Here is a 20,529-nt window from a genome sequence, read left to right as displayed (position 1 = left end):
CTAAAAAAAACCATGCTGGAGCACCTCACATGTGCAGTGGTACAACAACACTGGATCTCTAAGGAGATAATCTTTGTAACTGCTTTCTAGCAATCCAGGGCTGTGACGGGTAACTAGGAATAGAAAGCCAGTTTGTCTGCTGCCCTATTGTGGACAGACATTATTCTCACCTTAGATGAATCCTTTAAATCTCTCTGAATTGAAGCTCAGCAGAAGAACTTTAGACAATCAGACACCAGGGTGATAATGGTGCAGGAAAACAGAAAGGGAACCAGAACCATGATAATGGATCTGTGTTTAGGTAAATCAATACTTTGAAGGAAACAGGAAGATGTTTTTTAATTGTCTATATGCCCACTCCTTGAGTTTGGGTAGCATGCAAGATGAACTGGATATTTTCACCGACAAGGAGAAATGAGATCAGACTGATATTACTGAGAGAGGATAATTCAGTAAATTGCAATATTAAAATATTTTGCCATGATTCTTTTAAGAAAAATAAAGCAATTTGAAGATGTGAGAAGGTAACATTACACATGAAACCACCATCATTGTTTTAGAGCTGCAGAGACAGTAAGTTGTCCCAATCCATCCTACAGAAGAGGGGTGTAGTGGTGTGGGGATGACTACAGAGAATCAGACTTCTTATTCTGCTAACATACAAAACGTGTGCTCACTTTGGACCTGTCTGAGAAAAGCCCCAAATAGGCAGCAGCAGCATCTCATTAGAGTTTCTAGAGTTATTTTCTATGACAGAAGTTATTGCAGTGTATACAGAATAAATATTTTTGAATTCATAACATTAAACCAATTTAATCATGGGACAAGAAAATGGTACTTGCTTACGAGCCAATAATCATGACGTGATCATAATAAGAGAAAAAGGATAGTCCTTAGCAATAAAATGTTCTCAGGCACATATACAGATGCTTTAGAAAGACTGTCTCCATCAAGTTGACAGAAGTGATGAGAAAAATGGCTCAGAAATGCAGATAGAAATTTAAATGAGAATTCTTATGATTTTACTCCACAGTCCACAAGCTGTGACTGCATAATTAACAAAAAGGGACAATTTTGGCTGGAGGGCAATCCTGGCTCAGCAGCAAGGTGAAGGAAACACTCAGAAGTTAAAAACATAGGATACAGCAATGCAGAAAAGCAAAAATATAGGGAAAAGTGTTATGAGGTTTTAAAAAAATAGTAAGTGGTGAGTTTAAGTAGAGTGCAAGTATAGTGAGGATAGAAAACATCCCAGCAGTAATGACTGGTGTATGCCTAGAGATGGTAAAATGGTACATAATGGGCAGGTGATAAAAACTTCTGTATTTAGAAAGATGAAAGAGGAAGTACTTGGTTATCTAGTAGGAATGATGCACTTTTCAGTCCATTACTAACTGATGGAAGATGGTAAACATCTACTAGAATAAGCACTTGTTCCTGGGGGCGTTCAAGGGAAGGTTGGACGTGGTGCTTGGGGACATGGTTAGTGGGTGACACTGGTGGTAGGGGGGCGGTTGGACCAGATGATCTTGGAGGTCTTTTCCAACCTCAATGATTCTGCAATTCTACGAGGTTTTCCGTGTAACAATCCTCGCAGAGCTGGCTGAGGCAATCACAGGAATGCCGAAATTTAATAAATCCTGGAACACGAAGGAGATTACAGAAATGACACCACGCTCAACAACGGCAAGAGAGCTGTGCGGGTGTGGAGGTCAGGAGGCTGACCAGCCGGGCAAGAACCGAGAAGACGCCCTAAAATGGAACCGAGGAGGCACTACTGCCGCGCCGCACGCCCGTCAGCACCCCCCCACGGCCCGGCCGGCACCACCCCCCGTCACGTTTATAACCCAACCACCGCACGGCGCAGCCGCCACAACGGCCGCCCCCCCCCGCGCAGGCGCCGTGCCGAGGCAGCCGCAGCGCATGCGCCCTGCGGAGCGCCGTGGCGGGTCAGCTCGGGGCCGGGGTGCAGGGGCCGGGGGCCGGGGGCTGGGGGCGGGCGGAGCCCCGGGTGCCCTGAGGGGGGGGGGGGGGGCGCTGGGCTCGGCTGCGGCGGCCGGGGCGAGCTCCGGGGCCTTGGAGGTGGTGGGAGGGGGGCACGGCTCTGGCGTGCGCTGAGCCACGGGGAGACGGGCCGGGACGGGCGGAGGGCTGGGAAGGGCGAACGGGGGAGAACACGAGGCTGTGGGGAGCGAGCAGGGCGTGGGGGGGTGGTTTTGGTTGGGGTGTGCACGGTGCTAGCGGGTGTGTGCTCCTGGAAAGCTGCGGGTGGCGAGCACAGAGCCCCCGAGGGCACCCCAAAACTGGTCTGGGCTTGAGTAGCTTTGCCACCCGGGGGTTAGCGTTCACCTTTCTGATCTCTCAGGTGTCCTTAGGCTGGCAGGGGTTAGCTGGGGTCTCCAACCGTGGGTGAGGTTGTTTGGTTCCTTTACAGATTCTGAAGGGGTAAGCAGGTCCCACAAACCACTGCCCTGTGTTGTTTAGGAGCTACAGGTATTTTCAGCTTTAGGCTGCAATTGGAGGAGATGAAGCAAGCGTTGTGTTTGGTTTAGGCCTGGTGTACTTTCAAGATGCTGATATGATGAAGAGGTTTTGGGACAACTTGCTGCTGTATCTGCCAGTAGGAGTTACGGCTGGCAGTGTTGAAATAGATGATTTAGCAAGCCCTAGTGATCATTACTTTACATGATAGATGCTGAGGCTGAAGTGCCGCCCTGCCATCACTTGAGAGCTTCCATCTTCTCTCACAGCAGGCCTGTTGCCTTCATTTGAAGCCTCTGACGCTTTGCCTTGCCTGTTGTTGCTCTTTCCATTACTCTCTCTGACTCGGAATACTTGTGTTATTTTCATGCTTGATTTTTCTCTTGCTTCTTCTGTGGTGCTGTGCTAACAGGAGTAAATCAAAGCAGACAGCTGTACGTCAGTCCTCCGGAGGATAGAAGTGAGGTTATGAATACTTCAGATCCGTGTTATTAAACAACAGATGCGCTGTTACCCTACTAAAATTGACTAGGCCCTGGCCTGCTGATTGCTCTTGTCTCTGCTCCGCGCTCGTTCATTTTTATGCTCATCTTCTGGAATCAGCTGTGCAATACTTCTTAAAACAAGAATTTTAAACTCTAAAGGAAGCGTACTGCAGATGAATGAACGCTGCTTTATTTCTCTGGAGACTTGAGCCATCATTTATTCACAGACACAGTACAGACAACGTACAGCTTCAAATGCAGGATCATGGGAGTCTTATTCCCGTCCATTACATCCATAAGATGGATGTTTCTGAAACTCCATGCAAGAATCTCTTGCAGAAAGAGATTACACTTTGTGCCTTACATCACCTTTCACAGGGGAGCTATCTAGCTGAGAAAACCCTTCTTCGCAGCCCTTTAAGTGACTGGATGTTGTCTCTTGTGGTCTAGTAACAGTGGCTGTTGTGCCCTCAGAGCATTTCTGTTGTGGAGGTGTCTTTAGGTGGGAGACAGCTGAAAGAGAATGGGAGGCTGCTGGTTTGGGACTTGGAAGAAGAATCTGGTATGGGGAAGTGATTCCTTTCTTGAAAAGAATAGGTACGAGGAGATTTGCAAAGAGAATGGAGGAAAAAGCTGGTGGAGGTAATTTAGAGAAGGGAATTGAGATGGGAGAGATAGGCATGATTCACATAGGGAAACATGATTTATTTCTCTATACAGTTAATAGGTCATTTTGGCTAGTTGGCTCTAACAAAGTTCATGCAGTGCTTTAAGTTGGGTGAGAAATATTTAAGAGCAAAATTTCCAGGTTGCTTCCTCAGTATATTTTTGTGGTGTCTTATGCTTGTGTAGAAGTCAGAGGTATCACAGCGGGGCAGCATTTTTGGCAGAGTTCATTCTGTAATTGTTCTTGTGACTGGAGTTTAAAGGCAGACTTAAGCAAGCCAAGTGAAAATTGCTAATAAACTAGCCATGGAAAAATGTGTTTCAGTGTAGGTACTTCTGTAGTGTGTACTGATTTCTGTAGTGTTCTAGTTAGGCCGCTAATTCTACCTGAATTAGTGTAGACATATGCTTTATATGCAGGATTGTGTGTTAAATATTAGATAGATTTCACGGAAGCAATGAAATGACTTCAAATGTGATCAGTGTACGATGAGTTCTTTTGATTGCCTTAATTATGGGATAGCCTGCAGTACTCAATCATCTTAGAGATGTGGGTCTTTCCCTTTGCAGGAAGGTCCACCTGCCTATGTGCGCCCCCTCGTTGTCCAGAAATGTCCAGCGTTTCCAATTATGCCCTTCGAATGGCCCGTCTGAGTGCTCAGATATTTGGAGAAGTTGTCAGGCCAACTGACGCAAAATCCATGAAAGTAGTGAAGTTATTCAGTGAGCAGCCTTTAGCCAAAAGGAAGGAGGTCTACAGCTGGTATCCTCCTCACAACACCTACTATGCCCTCATGAAGAAACTCCGCTACTTTGGTCTCTACAGGTAACCTCTCAGCTTATGGGATGGGAGCAGGACTGGAGGTGGGAAAGGGGTGGCTGCGAGCTTTGTTACAGTTTTTTTTCTTTCTGGAAAAGAAGAGAAAAAGGTTCAGTTTAGAAAACGGTGCATATGGAAGTAGGTGCTCGATTGTTGCACTGAAGACAAGAAGAGTAAAACAAATGACTGCTAAGTAACTTTACCTGTCTGAATGATTACAGCTTTCTGTGAGAAATAGTTCAGATGTAGTTCTCAGCAACTGGTTATTTAGAAATAGTTCTTACTCTGACCTTGTGCGAAAGGGACGGCAGCTTTTTCACAGAGATAGGTCTGTAGTTGAGGGTACACCAAACCGATGTGCTGCAAAAAGGTGACATTGTCTTAACGCTGTCTCAGTGCAATTTCTGTGTCACGCTATATTAATGACTCATTTAAAATGTGAAATTCAGAAGAGAAGTGTGTTAGGCCAGAGGGGCTTTTTATCCTTAAAAATAAACTAAAGCAAATTAAATTAAAATATGGCTTAAGTAGCCTTATTAATTTCAGCTTCAACCAGTTGTGTAATTTCTAAATGAAAAAAAAATGCACTTCTAAAGAACACGAGCAGGTGTCAGATGCAATCCTTTGGCTTCAGTCAAGTAGCACTGTAGAAATCCCATAAAAGCAAAGTTGCTAACCCTGTAAAGTCAAGGCAGATTAATTTCTATTGCTAGCGTTGCAATTCTGGTCATCAAGGACTGCATCCAGAATACTCCTGGTTTAGGTGGACATGTGAAGTCTTTCCAAAATAGCTGTGTTTTGACACAGAAAGCCTCAGTGACGTGATAATGTTCTTTTGCCTTCTCTTCTTGATCTCAAGGTTCCTTCTCTAGATGCTGTATGTACAGAGAGCTTGTAGAGAATTAGGTTTGCTGCTTCAAAATACATAACGAAGGGATGTAGGCTAAAAGGGTCTGATAATAACTTGCAAGCCTTTTGTGTTGGTTTTTTGGTGTTTTTTTTGTTTTGTTTTGTTTTAAGAAAATTTGCATTTAAAAATAGTGGTACAGCGATCTTAAGCCACTTTGGATGCAGTTGTGACTTTTGAAAAATACCTTTGCACTGAAAAATAGGGGGACAGATAAAATAGAATTTATTAGAACATAACTGAGGATTAATTATCTCTGCCAGCCCTTTCCTCCTCTTTCCTGTTTTATTCCTGTGTTAAGACTCTACAGTAGCTTTCTTCATAACTCATTGCTGGGAGTCACCTGAGAGCAGTGTCATGTACTAATTACTGCTCAGCATGCCCCTCTCTTCTTAGAAGCTAATGACCTGAACTTTCTGTGTAGCATAGGAAAGCAATGTGCTATTGCTACTGCTGAGTTAGGTGCCAAGGGAGAAATTCTCATTCTCGACGATTTTTTTGTTTGTTTTCCGTTGTGTTTAGATGAGCAATATCAATAAATACAATGTAAGAATTACACACACACACGCAGACTTCTTGCTGAAAAGGGCAACCTTGTTAGTTCTGAAAGTACCAGAGCAAATCACAAAAATTGTTGCTAGCGGTAGCACTAAATACGTTGCAGTGAGTTTCAGCATGGGCTTTGCTGTTTAAGAAGGTTGTTTTCTTTTGTTACCATATAGTGCTAAGGGCCTTTCCCATCTAGATCTAGATATTCCCAGCAATAGACCAAACTTTTTCGTTTTTTCTCCCGTTTAGGGATGAGCATCAAGACTTTAAAGAGGAGATGAGGCGGTTGAAAAAGCTCCGTGGGAAGGAAAAACCAAAGAAGGGAGAAGGAAAGAGAGCTCTCAAGAAGAAATAGTGCCACTTTGATAATACAATGGACTACTCTGGAAGTGCTGGAGAACAGCTGTAATGCTTTCTGTTCCCAGGGTGGAGAGGGCTTGGCATGCAAGCTGTGTTTGGGGCACAGGAAACATACTGTGAAATACTGGAATCTACCTTGCAAGTGCACTTCGGTCTTTGTGGTTTTATTTCTTAATTTCTGTAGTTGAAATATTCTGTATATTTTAGCACATGAGTTTGTCATGAGAGCACTCTCCAACCCAAGCAGTTAACAACAATAGTTTAAAAAAAAAAAAAAAGGCTCTCGGTTCTTGCATACATCTGCAGCCCTGTTCCAGCTTTTCTGGATTTGGAAAATTGTTTATTTTCTTTATTGTCTATTTTACTTTCTTGCATTAATATTGATGCAGTTTTGCATGTGGCCACAAAAAATATTTCCTAGTCCTACTGCTGCTTGTCACCTTGCCTATAATGATGAGTTTTGCTCCAGGTAAATACTGTTGATAATTTTTCTGAAATTGCTGTTAAATCTATGGTTGTGTTTTACACTGGATAATTATTTATGTTCCATTGCCTGACCACTGCACTCTCATGAATACCCTGAATATTTAGAGACTGCTACAGAAGAGGCTGAGAAACGAGGGTTCAAACTGCTTTCAAGACCCCCTACTAATTAAAATACAATATTTAAGCGTACTGTAATAAGAGGATTTTGAATGGAGTTTGCCCAGAGGACTGAGGTGAAGTACTTTATAAAGTACAAAACAATTTTATGGGTATGCAGTAAGTGTTTTTTTTATAGCTAGGCTCCTTTGTCACTAATATAATTTCTTCCATAAATTCCATAAATTACCATTTTTAGCTGTCGGTGCCTGTCAGGGAACAGAAAGTATAGAATGTAAGCGAGCTGCTCTGCCTGGCCATGTGTGCCTCTTGCCTGGGTGTGCCTTGAAACTGTATATTTAATTTCCAGGCCACATAAACTTAGAGAACCAGCCTTGAGGTATTAAAGGGGAGCGATTCAAAGTGTTGAGTGATTGGAGCAGAAAGCGTTTGCACAATTAGCTTGGGGTGTGCTTGATTTTGCATACAGAGGCATTCTAAAGTAGGTAGCTACTGACCTGGGGACATTTTTAAAGCAAGCTTGTTGAAATTTAAGTGTATTTTAGAGGGATCTGCCTGATCATTGAAACCGATGAATCTACATAAATTTGTACCAGCTCGACACTTTTACTTCACCAAGGTTATTAATCCACGTAGTGCCAGTTGTGCTAGAGGTGGTTTTGGTGAGCTGTGTAGCTCTTGTTCAGTACCCGTACTGAAGTGTTAGCTGGTTTTCTAAGCTCTTGAAGGCTGTGGTGTGGGTGAAGTGCCTGGGTTCTTACTACAATCAACAAAATGCTACAGAAATGAGTAAGATACAAATATATGTACTGTAGTGGCAAATTTGTCTTACTCTAAATTAGTAACTTACTCCTTTTGCTCAGCTCTAATGTGCCTGTGGCATTCTAATGTTGTACATGTGGTGCCTTGTGATTTACTTGGTACTGAAGCCGGCAGAGCCTGTGATGGGCCCTTGGAGAAGTGCTTTGTTCCCAGCTCGCAGGCATGCAGCTGAGGGGAAGCGGTCTGGTTGCCCGCAATTCCTGTTCAGGAAGGAGAGCACATCATGAAGGGAGGTGTTAGGTGGGAGAGGGAATCTCCTGAGGAGAAAGTATGGTTGCTTCATGATGCTTTGTTTCTTGCTGTGGCTGTGAGTGGGTGGAGCTGCTCTGTTGGTTTGTTTGGTTAGAGGGACTAGTTCTCAGGCTCCACAGCTGAATTATTGCAGCAGCCGTGGACTGCTGGTACCTGTAGTAAAGTGTTCATGTGAAACACTTAAAGCTTTAATAGTATCGGTGTGCAAGAGGAAGAGCGAATGCATCAAAAAATGGTTTATAGTCTTGCTACAGCGAGTATATACAACCTTAAACTCTGAGGGTGCAGGGAGACCTCTGCATGTGGGTATGCATAATGGTTTATAAAATACTGACACAGCCTGATAGATGAGCCACGCTTATCCTTCTGAATCCACATTTAGCCTGCTTAAGGACTGAGCATCTACAGGGAGAGCAGTGGATGCTACAGGCGTTCTGTGTCTTCATGTGCCACCGTGCTAGATGCAGGTGTGGGCTCGGCAGTGTAATGTTAGTTAAGCATGGGGATCAGATCTGTTCCTTGTCCACTCAAGTCACCTGGCTCTTTATAGACTGGGAGAAGGTCCTGTCATGCACACGAAAGTGAAAGGCTTCTTTGGCTGGTCATCTATATTACAGATTATAGGTCCCCTCTGCAACCCGACAGAGCAAACACACTCTTAGAATCAAAGCATCACACTGGGAACGTATTTTGGGAAGACACTGACAGCAGCGTATCCAAGAAGAGAAAGAAACTCGGAGTAGTAGCTGTGAAACAAATGTGGACAATGACTTTGCAGTGTTAACAAGAGCAAAGTGGGTGGAATGAAGTCATTTTAAAGAAACCATAACTTTAAAAAAAAAAGTATGAGTACAAAAATAGCTCCCCTGCCTAATTGTTCAAGTTTTTTCTTCTGTGGTATTAATTCTCTAGAACTACATTTTCAAAAATGGTTGTTTCCCTTCCTCTGAGACTGCCTTAAAATAATGATGTTTCAGCATTTTTTGGAGTTTATCACAATATTAAGATAATCCATTGCTTGCTGGGAGCGTAACTCTTCTGTTCCAGAAAATACAGCTCCCTCCACTCCAGGAGGGATAGAAACAGGCACTCTGCTGCCTAGCTTCTAACAGATGCTCTATCATTTAGTGATTGATGTTGCCCTGAAGAAGAGTTAATTTTGTGAGTATCAGGACCTTCACAAATAAGAATTCAGTCTTCAAACGTTATGCCAAGTATTAACACAGTGTATGTATTTAGAAAGGGGAGTAGAGTTTCAACTGTATTTGGAGGAGTAAGGAAGAAAATTCAACTTTTTACAGCTACCAGTATAGTGTCATATCCATTTTATGCACAAATAATAAAGCTCCATCTTAGTTTTTCCTTTCCCTTTATAATGATTCTTTTCACCATTCAAACTGCTGTGTTTCGTTAGAAAAATCTTTTTTTCCTGTGGTTATGAGCTGACTGACGTATGTTTAGGTGGATGTTTTAATTCTTGATCGGAATAAATCCAGTTAAGTGATCTCTGAGGGAGTAACTGAGAGTCAACCCCCTAACCTCTTCTGAATCCTGAACAGGTTAATTAAGTGCTGCTGCTGCTGCCCTCTATTAAAGGTGAGCAAAAGCAGACAGAGGAAATGTAATGTGAAGTCAACTGCAGTGTAAGTGAAGCCTGTGTTGCGTGCTGTATCCCGCAGACCAGCCTAGGTGCCCTGGCTGCATTTGGATTGCGACAGGAATAGCACTCCTGAGTTTAAGCAGGTATTGGCATTAGAAAATAAGGTCCCCAACTCCTAACATGTACTCCTCTTTGCGTCATGCAGGGAAACGCTGAAGGAATTACTGACCATGACAGTTGGTTTTGTACTTCCTTATTTTATAGTGCTAATATGTCTGTATTTAATTATATTCTGGAATAATATAGTTGTAACTGCTGAGAACTACCCTGATAATCACAACTTATTTTGTGAACAGGCTGACCCAGTTGCCACGTATCCTACAGGGAGTGCAGCTAGTGCTAGACGGTATTACTGGAAGGAAGTCTTGCAGACAGACAGAAGCCAACTTGCATAAGGCCGTGTTTTGTAACGGTGGAAGGAAGAAAAGCAGTGTAGTTTGCTGCTTAATTTACTAGTGTGCTATGATACAGGTTTATGTGCTCTGCTCAGGGAAGTATTTAACTTGAAAAAAGTTTCTCCTGATGCAAAGTTTATTCTGCTTAATAAACCAATGCACTGAGTTCACAGCAGTGTGTGAAACGCACCTGTTACTGAGTTGTGCTATGGTTTTTGGCAAATGTTTCATCTTGTCTGCATTTCCTTCAGTAAAATTAGAATAACAATCACTTAGTCAATGTGTCATGATAGTAAGCTACTTTTAGGATGGTAGTTTACCCCCAGGAGAACCTCATGTGAAGAGCAGCTGAGTTTGGCTGTAGGAGGACTTGCACCTCTGTGCATTTCAGAGCTTTATTTCAGAGAGCTGCTTTCATGAGACAGTTGATGACATTAACACTTGAAATAAGCTGTGGCAAGCTACTGTGTTCACACAGTAAAAATACGTATGTAATAAGAAATCTGTTTTATTATTAAATTGTATTTTTTTAATTTTTAAAGTATGTGTGTACATAATCCTCTACCATTTAGAGTTCAAAGGCCATTTTAGCATCATTTTTAAAACAAAATGAAAAAACAACAATCATCAGTCTATATGTTTTAGAAAAGCTTCATGACTCTTAAAGACTGCTTTGATGGGGAAAGGCTTTTTTATTTATTTCTTAAAGCACTAAGGATAATATGCAAGGAAAACGAGCACTACAGGGATGCCAGATTAGTTCCTTCAAACTCAGTTCTCCTGCATAGCTGTTCGATAGTGACTCTTGTGCAGTCCCTTGGGAGTAGATCGTGGAAACAAAACCCTTCAAGGATGCTTTCTGTACTCTCAACACTGAGATGTGAGTGCAGGAACTCCTCCTATCTAACCTCTTCCAGAGGCAGCTTCATTACTCTGAACTGTCCAACCAACAATTGGAAACCCTAGAGTTCTAATAATAAGAAGAAAGGGTTTATTAAGGATGTAAGAGGAAGCAGAAGTGGGGAAAAAACACCTTTTCATAAACCCTGGCGTAAGAATTAAATGCTGTGTGTGGGTGAGGTATCTAGAATGTCTTTTTCCATGCCTACAATGCTGGGATAGCATGGAAGCAGATGTTGTAGTCTTTCTTTTCACTTTTCCTTGTCCTTTTCCTCAAGGGTAATAACATGTCTTGAGTACATAGAAGAAGGAATAGACATGAAAGCATCTGAAAAAATTTGCTTGTGAAGGCTCAGTAAGAGCAAAGCACAGCTATAGTGTGCTTAAATGGTGAGGAGCATGATGGTAGACAGATATTTGAGGGCTATAACCACCATACTGGTTGAGAAATTATTGAGGGTTGTCTAAGGCAATAGACAGGAAATCAACAGGATCATGATCGTTACACTGAAGTACCTTTATAAGTACCACATTAAATTGTTCTGGGTGGAATACTGGGGAAAACTCCACAAGGTAAAATATTTAGAAAAACTGCGAATACTCCCAGGAGGTGTGTTATGGCTCTCTTAGTCAGAGCCAGCCAGAGCTAGCCTGAGTGAAGAGTTATAAAACACAGCACAGGGACCACTTCTCTCTGGGAAGAGGAGGCAGCAGACTGGATGACCTCATGCATTTTCTCATATCATAGCTAGGTCTACAAAAACAAATCTCACCAAGGGCTAAGAAAGGTTTTTTATATCCATTATGTTTTCTGCCTACACTTGAAAGTACTTTACTTCATCCCAGGGCTCCTAAAGCGGTTTGTAAATATTTCATAGAGTTCAGGGGGGTCTCTTCCCCTTCAGTTGTTTCCGCAGGGCTGATGTTTGCCTTATAGGCTTTTTCAGCAAATAGCTCTTCTATTGGTATTAGGGGAAAAAAAACACCTGAGCTCCAGAAAGTCTAAAAAAAAAAAAAAAAAAAAAAACATGGTACTGCCACATGCAATGGTGTGTCACTGCAAATACGTAATTATAAATGTATAGCATTCCTGAATTTTCGTTACAGTTTTGCCTGGATGAAAATAAATGAGGTTACTTGGGCCCAAACTCAGCAGTGGACGACTAAAATTTTATTCCAGACTCCAGACCAAAAGATGTGGTCTAATGTTAGAAGTTGTGTGAACATTCAGCGTCAGAGACGCTCAGTTCTGAAAAACTGCTAGGTAAATCCCATTACAGAGTCTAGTCCCCTTTGCCTTTGACTGCTAGTGGTCTCTTCAGAACAGGACTGATGAAACAACATCTCTTTAAAGCGTCTGTCATGCCTACTTGTGCAGTAGCTGCTTCCCAGTGGTATTCAGCATTGATCAGAAGCACATCAGACTGTCTGGGTACCAAGTGCTGGATTCCACAGAGAAGAGAACCACAGGTGGCTTAGAGAAAACCTTATCTGCTCCAAGTCTGGACGAGTACAGTTCAAGTCCTACACTGATACCTGGGTGATGCTGTCTTATTTGCAACCAGCAACTGTTATAGGTAACGTCCGGCACTTCTGATTTCTGTAACTGCATGAGAAGGAGGCTGGGTGTGACAAGCACCATCAACCTGTTGCTCAGAATATTTGGGGGGGGGGGGGGGGGGGGGGGGAAGCAGTAAACAGTGACCGATCCGGGCAGCGTGAGGGTATGCATTCAGTATGGGACTGGATGGCTTACGTACACAAATAGATATTTCTGAGATATCGGAGTCTATGCTGGCTTTCTATTTAAGTAAAGGAGATACGGCTGCTGTTTTGGCGGATGTTACTTAGCACTACCTTTAGTTTGGAGGCACAGGAGCATCTGTATGAAGACTCGAACCTGAAGCAGCATTCGTCTGGCTTGTCAGAACTGGCACATTTGTACCGAAGAGCAGGCAGTGACTGAGGTGGTGCAGACGCCATCCTGACAGACAACGTTTCCTGGGTGAGTGGATGGGAGGCTATTGATGCACAGGCTGTGCGTGAGGCAGTACGTGTTATTTCTTGGCTGGCGGTCCTGTGTCTGTTTTGGTGCAACTGATGTGCAGGTAGGCATCGTTCGCAAGCTCTAAGCTTCACAAACATTTTTGAAACTAAAAGCATGTACCGCAAAGTATTAATTAGGCTAGGAAACGTCACAGTTATTATTGAAAGCTAGAAGGTAGCACTCCAGTGCCTCTTTATTTTTCTGCTTTTGCACTTAGTCATTCTGCTTATATGCTGTGATGTTTGCCAAAATACTGCTTTGTTTGCCTGACACCAATACAGCCAACAATGATGTCTCCGTATTCACAAACTCAAATTGTTTGATAGTATCATTGAGTTTGTTAATAAATATTAATGCCCTCTGAGGACAGAGAGTAGGGTATTGATTAGGCATGCAAACCACTTAAAAATAAAAAGAAGCTCTAAGCTGGAGTCTTGCAGAATTCCCCCAGACAGGGGTAACATAAATTGTGTTCATACACCAAAACAAATGTGTCTTCTGGAGAGAGAGGTCATATCATATTAAAAAGTAATAACCACGTCCAATGGCCTTTAGCATAACCACAGGCTTTAAGCCATCCATAGAATCAAAAACTTAGAGGGGTCATTGAATGCTGCACCAGGAATTTTGCCTTTGGTCAAGTGCATACTGACAGGAATGATGAGAATACAGCAATGTGGTTCAGACTGTCCTAATTCCCACATGTTTGGCAGGCAGCTTGCCCTCTTTAGGAGGGCCTAAATGTCTGTGAGGCTTGTAGTGTTTTGGTGGTAGTGAGAATTAGAAGACAAGGATGGATTACTAACTGTGATATTGACTCTGCCACAAAAGAAATGTATGTTTAAATATCTAAATAAGATGTATACATGTATATTGCAATATAAGCATTTGTTTAAAAGCACTAGCCATCCAATTTGTCCTGTCACTGATGAACAATAATTAGAACTCCAGCAATGTGGGGTATTGCCCTGAAAAAACATGAAACCGTGAGGCCAGGACAAGGAACAGCAATGGTAGAACATCATTAATTTTGACTGGCTGTGCCTTTCTAGTAAAGGGCTTGCCATGTTTCGAGGAAATCTCATCTTGTGGTAGCATGTTCTGGCACAAAACATGTCCTGTACCTCTGGGTTTCTGCGGGGATGAGAGAGGGATTCTGCAGCACAAGAAACAACCTGCTTATGTTACATGGATCTGCCCCCCACTGCACTTAATGTTCAGCCTCTGAAATTTAGGGCTTGTCAAAGAAAGTGAGCATTTCCCTGGAAGTCTCCCTTTGAGGGTGCCTGTACTGCTTTTTTAAATCTGTAGCTCAAAATTGGGCAGGCGAGGAGAGACAACATGAAAAAAAAGTTCAGCAATACACTATTTAAAAAAAAAAAAAAAGAAAGAAAGAAATAACGAACTTCATGTTAGCATTGTTTTTTCTAGTAAAACACTATATTTGCTCTGTGACAGATGGAAGAGTCTCCTTGATTTGGTAAGTTTTTATGTAATAGCTTGTTACTCCAGAAAAGTCTGATGATAAAACGAGATGTGGAGAGAGGGTCAGTGAGCCATCAAGAAGAGATGGTGAAGTGGAAGAGAAATGCCACCTCGCCTCCCACAGAAATAGTAAGGGCAGTATCTGAACTGTTGCTTCAACAATCACAGTGGCCACAGAAAAATCTCCCCTTTCAAACTGAGCTAGCAAAGCTCATTAGAAAAACCGCATTCCCACTATCTGCTACAGCACTCTCACAGAAATTCCCACTGATTGATGGGGGACTGTGAGAACGTGTTGACCAGAGCTGTGGTTTCTATATTTGATTCAAATGATTGATTCGGCCTTTTCAGACTCTCAGAGTTCCCTTACTCCAGGCCAATACCAACCCTAATGGACTTTCTTCTGCTTAGTGAAGAGGCTAGACACCACAAGAATAAACTGTGTGAGCAGGTGGGTGTACTAACTAAACTGATAAGGGATGTGGAGTTACCAACTTGCCTGTAAAATGCTGGAGAATCAAATTACAGCAGGTATTCGGGCTGGGGATGCTCAGCTAGCCTGGGCATTGTGAAGGAAAACCCTAAGACTGGAACATGGTTGAACAGTCATTTTCTGAACAGCAAAATAACTTGCTTGGTATGGATCCTTCTCTTTCTTCTCTTTCTTGGAACTCACTCAATCACATTAGCTTCTTTTGTGCCTAAATGGGATGGTTTGAAGTTATGAAATGTGATTGTTCACACTGGAATAATAATGCTAGGCATCTAAAACTATTTAGTACTTAAAGCCGATCAGCTTATCACTGTCCAACACAAAGGACTCAGAAATCAGATATCTGAATGAGCTGAATACATTAAAGTAATGATGAGATGTTCCAAGTTAATGGGAGGGTCTTGACTAATTCTCTCGAACATAAGTTTTAGTCCTGCGTTCAGTAACGTCTGTCAGGCAGGAAAATCAGTGCTCCCTATTCCTTTGTTTCCCTCTTTTCATCTGCTTCTTGTTTCCTAGGAGAGTAGCATCTTCTCTCCAGTGACTATTTCAACTGCATTCTCTCTCTGTCTAACCATTTGTCCCGTCCCTCCCTCTCCATTTTCACTGTCTGCTACTTCTGTTCTCCTAATCGTGACTTCAGGGCTCATGTTCTCTCTTGAGCCACACCTGTCAGTATTGATGCTGCTGTTGAGCAAAATGTGCGGTTTTCTCAGCTTCTCGTGCACACATGCAAGCGAGGGCAGGAAGCCAGCAGAGAGAGAGGCAGAGCACTGAGATACAGCACACACGTTTCTGGACCCTGAAGTCGGTACGAAGATAAGGCAGGAAGCAGGATACTTGTCCTTGTGATGCTGAACAACGTGCAGGGTATGACAGCGACCTATATGCAAAGTCACTCCCTTGTCCCAGTTCCCGCACCTGTCCTGTTCCCTGGACCCTCCCATACATCGGCTCCAAAGGAAGATGTTTTCCTTTTTACCTTCTGAAGGTCTAGGCTATGATTTAAGGAAACAGAAAAGCAACAGTTCTACAAAAAATGACTCTAAAATAAGTTATGCTAGAGTCAAATGAAAACTATGTAAAAATGTCCAATATCATTACAAGAAAATCTGAAATATTTTATAGCAGTTTGCTATAAGCATTGTGTTTAATGGTAGAACGATTCATATTTTCTTCTTCCTCCCTCCTTTTTCTCTTAGTTTCCACTCATCACTTCTGCTCTTTTATTTAGTTCAAAAGCAAAGAATTTGAAGTCTCCATGAACAAAAAAAAAAAAAGATACCGATGAGATTATTCAGCTGCCCAACTTAAATCACCACCTGAATATAGCCTGATTTCTCACTGAAGGTATGAATGTTTGAGGTTCAGCAGTGTCGCACAGAGGTAAACCTGGACTAGAATTTTCTAAGAAGCTGCCAAAAGAAGAGGAAAAAAAACCATATGATCTGTACAGGGATAGTAACAAAAAGCAGCCTTGTTTTCTCTATTCTCTATCCTTGCAGCAATCAGACAGTGATTCCTAGAAATACCAAAAGATGTACAGTATATCTTAAAATGTAACAGTGGGATAATATGCCTACATAGCTGCTAAAGAAAAGTGAAAAAAAAAAATCTGGGTTCTTTCCCCAACCGGTGTTTTCAACATGCTGTTCCTGGACAGCAAAGTAACTTTCTAATGTATGTATTACTCTCACTAGTAATCAGAAAACAACTGAACTGTGGACGACAGCATAATTTTTGACCTGCTTCATATTTTCTGGCCCAGATTACAGGAAACATGACTGTTGTCATTACTGTCTGTGTTCCATCAACATCTATATTTCTGTTGCTAAGACTAAGAGTTAATCTGATCTATAAACAGTACTCTCACCTGAAATGCATGAAACTGCACTTTCACTTCATACTGCAGCATTTAAAAGTGGTATATTTTAATACACTTTAGAATATCTGCCATTATTTTCTCATGGTGCAGAACTTAACAGCATTTTCAAACATATGTGGGACGAGCGCAAATGCTACCATGTGTGGGAAAAACACATTTCTGGGGGGGTGAAAAGGAAAAGTGTTTTTTGAAAATCAGTACAAATTTTAAGGGCACCGTTGAGATCCAGAGTTTATGTCGAATTTTCACACCACTTTAAGAAAGCAATTTCTATTATCATAATATGCAAATTATCTGTGCTTTTTTTTTGTTAAGAAACTGGAAGTTTTTGTTACACCAGTAAACTACGAAGGCTTTTTTTTTCCCGTTTGTTTTGTTCGTTTGTTTGTTTTGAGATAATGTTCTCTGTGGAAAGCAAATCAAAAATGAGACCAATACTAGGTTTCATCTGATAGCCTTTTTGGATATTCTCGTTTCAGAGCATCTCATTAAGACCAATGCCTTTTTGAGGGAAAGGATAAAGATGTATTCAAACGCTCGCAATGAGAAGGTTGCTGTCAGATAACTGTCTGATTTTTTTACTGATTCATTGAAACATTGTTCTCTTGAGGTTCAGGTGTTGATTAGATCAGAAAAATGTTCTGGTGGGCAAGCCAGCTGAAAAGTCTGTGTCTTTTAACAAGCAAACTTTTTCTCTCATCTGAATCAAATAATTCTGAAGATGATTAAATGTCAATGCATAACTACGAGATTGATGGGAGGTGGCAGGTTTTGTATTTGCAAGTATAAATTACTTGCTGCAATACCAGACAAACAGGCTATACTGCATTGCAGGAATCAACTAGACAGTGCCCCGAGTCGCCCGTGCATTTGATAGAAGAAAACAATCTTTCAGATCTATATTAAGTTTGATTTTGACCTGCCCGGATAATGAAAACTAGTCTATGTAAAAGACTTTGATGGTATCAATTCTCACCAGATAGGATTTCCTATCGCCAAGAAAGTCACAGTTCAAAATTAATTTATCTTTCATCGTGATGGAATAAACATAGAGAGCAAAGGTTCCACCAGGTAGAAGTGTAAGAAATTCCATTTACCATCAGCTGTGCGTTCCCCCAAACAAAGGAAAGTATAGCATAAGTGGCAGATTTCTGCCTCCTTCCTACACAACCTAATTTTAAAATAGTTTTCTGTTCTTTATTAAAAATTAAAAAATAAAACATGTTCCACTTACCTCATGTATCTTGATGGTAACTCGTTGCTGTGTTCCTAGTTTTGATCACCAATTGTCATTAGGGTTTAGAATTGCAGCTCTTCATGTGGAACATCAAATGTAACAACAAAATTTAGCAAATGTGTTTTACCTGAACACAAATCTGAAAAAAAAAAATAAAATCAGAAGCTCAGGAATGAAGGGATGCAAGATTATTAAAAGCACTAGGAAACATATTGTAAGTTACAGATTGATAGTAGCCTACTAATTCTACTCTTACCTATGTCCTGGAGATAAATTGCTTGAGGAATAAAACAAGGGCTATGTGTATGTTCTGTACATTGTGACTAAATCATCCCTTGGTGTAAATTTCTTTGAAATGATGGCACTTAATCTGTTGGTTGACACATATTACTCTGTTAGCTTTGCCATTAACATCGACAAGATGTGTACGGGGAGAGCCACTTCAGATTACCTTTGCCTTCTTTCCCTGAGAAGTTCAGGGAAATTTGTCCCAGGGAAATTTGACCTCAGCACGTATGTTATTTTCCAGAGTCTCTGCACATTTTCCACTACCATTACAAATTCCCATCTCATAGCAGGATTTGCTGATAATTATCCTCTTCAGTAAAGTGGCTATTAGAGAGAAATCTCTCAACTTGGCAAGCTGCTAATATTGTACATTTGATTCTTACATTTGTGCAACCTTTTTGGTGACTGCACTGCAGGCCACCTGTCATAAGAAATCCTGGACTTCTATATAAGGAAGGTGTAACCTGTCAGATAAAATCCCTTTAAATGTTAATGAGATTATTTTGGTTATTTCCCATTTGTGTTCAGGTGTTTAATTCTGTGTAGCTTTGTGTAGAAAAGACCCACTGCTAAATTCACGCCCAAAGTTTCTTCCCTCATATTATGGGATCTCATATTGTAGACTCCACAGTGTGTTTGCTGTGTCCATACTGTAAATAAATGTTGCATTTATTTACCAGTTTGCACCACTACCATTACCGAACTGAGTTCTAAATGCTTTTACACACTAGTGGCCCCTGTGTGAAAGGTGAAATATAAATCTCAAGTCTGTCATCAGGGTTATTACCCTAAGCGGTTGTATGGTTAAGTGTTCACAACCGAAGCAAAACAAAGATAAGAATGTTTGCACTTGCATGTTTCAAGTTAGTGTTTTAATTGACTACTATAAAATACATCAGGTTGTGATACAACAGCCTTTATATGCTCTGAGACCGTTGTTGTTCTGATGTGTTAGCTCTTCTTTGCAACCCATTAAAGTATAGTTACCAATTTAGCGTTTCTCATAAAAACGTTTTCAGCAAGAAAGCAACTTAAAACACCTGACCGAGCGGATGCACTGTGCGCGTTAGCAGCATTTCGGTGGGCGTGGCATACAGTGAATAGACACCGGTCAGGTTTTTTCACTTTAAATAGCCGTGCACTGCCACTTTGGGGGTCAGGGCCGTGCTGGCCATGCCTGCAAGAACACAGCGGGGCAGCTGCCCCCCCGTGCTCCCCCAGCACTAGCACCCCCATTCCTAGCAGAGGATGGCAGCACCTTGCAGCTCCCGCTCTGGCAGCTCACCTTTTTTCACCGGGCTGTCTATGAAGAAACCACACGTCCTCTCGTGCGGACGAGATGGGTGCAGCGTGGGCGCTCATTTGGAAAGCGGGATTTGCTTCCAAGCCCCCAGATTAGACAAAGCTGGCTGGATGACAGGAGAGATGTGCAGAAGCGTTAGGACTGTGCACTTAGGCACATGGTCTGAATTTTTGGGTTGACGTGTGCGGTGCCAGGAGTTGGACTCGATGATCCTCGTGGGTCCCTGCCAACTCGGGATATTCTGTGATTCCCTGATTCTGCCTGGGAGAAGTAAGGGGTCTTGGCTTCTGCTGCTCTTGCAGCCAGACCCTTAAAGCACCGGATGTAAATAAAGCACCAGGCTGTGGCAGGTCAAGGCCCGAATGTCAGTGGGAAAAACAAAGATGCTGTTAGCAGTCGATTATTTTAACTGGAGCAGGCGAAACTTTTTCAGATGAAAACGCGACATTTATCCCAGTTGGGTGCACCCCCACAGCTGTAGCTTCGCACGCAGAAACCTCTCTCGAGCCCACAGCAACGTGATTTGTGAGGTGACGCCTGACCACGCTTACACACACGCGGGGGCTGCTAACACCCCGGTCACGCCGAGGGACCCCTCGCCTCTCAGACGCTTCCGTATTGTTATTGCCCCACGCAGCGCGCCAGGCTGTGCGCGTCCCCAGCTCCAGCCCTGCCAGCACCTCAGCTGGGGGCTTTAGGTCCGATCCGAGACGCGAACCAGACCCAAAGCCAACAGCTGGGCCGTCAGGGCCGCTCCCCCGGCACCCCGCCGCGGGCCCTCCCGCCCGCCTCAGCCACCGCCGCCATTGCGCGGCGGGGCCGGGGGGGGGGGAAGGGGGCGGCCGCCAGGGGGCGCTGCGGCGCGGGGGGCGCGGGGCGTGGCCTCGCGGG

General features: G+C 42.6%; 1 protein-coding gene and 1 long non-coding RNA gene across 3 annotated transcripts; one reads left to right on the top strand and one right to left on the bottom strand.

Annotated features, from left to right (window-relative positions):
* The first annotated feature begins 1,829 nt into the window (after positions 1-1,829).
* MRPS33 (mitochondrial ribosomal protein S33) lies at positions 1,830-9,310 on the top strand. Of its 2 annotated transcripts, none has more exons than XM_080575309.1 (3): positions 1,830-1,949; positions 4,203-4,458; positions 6,158-9,310. In XM_080575309.1, the coding sequence occupies exons 2-3, from the start codon at positions 4,244-4,246 to the stop codon at positions 6,261-6,263; spliced, it is 321 nt and encodes a 106-aa protein (XP_080431435.1). In that variant the 5' UTR covers positions 1,830-1,949; positions 4,203-4,243; the 3' UTR covers positions 6,264-9,310. The 2 variants fall into 2 exon arrangements, with proteins under 2 accessions (XP_080431435.1, XP_080431436.1); XM_080575310.1 differs by lacking the exon at positions 1,830-1,949 and adding an exon at positions 2,232-2,493.
* LOC308186934 lies at positions 7,677-20,447 on the bottom strand. Its single transcript, XR_013944394.1, has 3 exons — positions 19,621-20,447; positions 18,045-18,186; positions 7,677-15,133 (listed from the first exon to the last, which is right to left on the bottom strand). It is a non-coding gene; the product is annotated as an uncharacterized lncRNA (long non-coding RNA).
* Positions 20,448-20,529: the final 82 nt, after the last annotated feature.

Source organism: Anser brachyrhynchus, assembly GCF_964034855.1.
Source record: "Anser brachyrhynchus genome assembly, chromosome: 1".
Taxonomy (NCBI): Eukaryota; Metazoa; Chordata; class Aves; order Anseriformes; family Anatidae; genus Anser; species Anser brachyrhynchus.
This window is presented reverse-complemented; position numbering and strand designations above follow the sequence as displayed.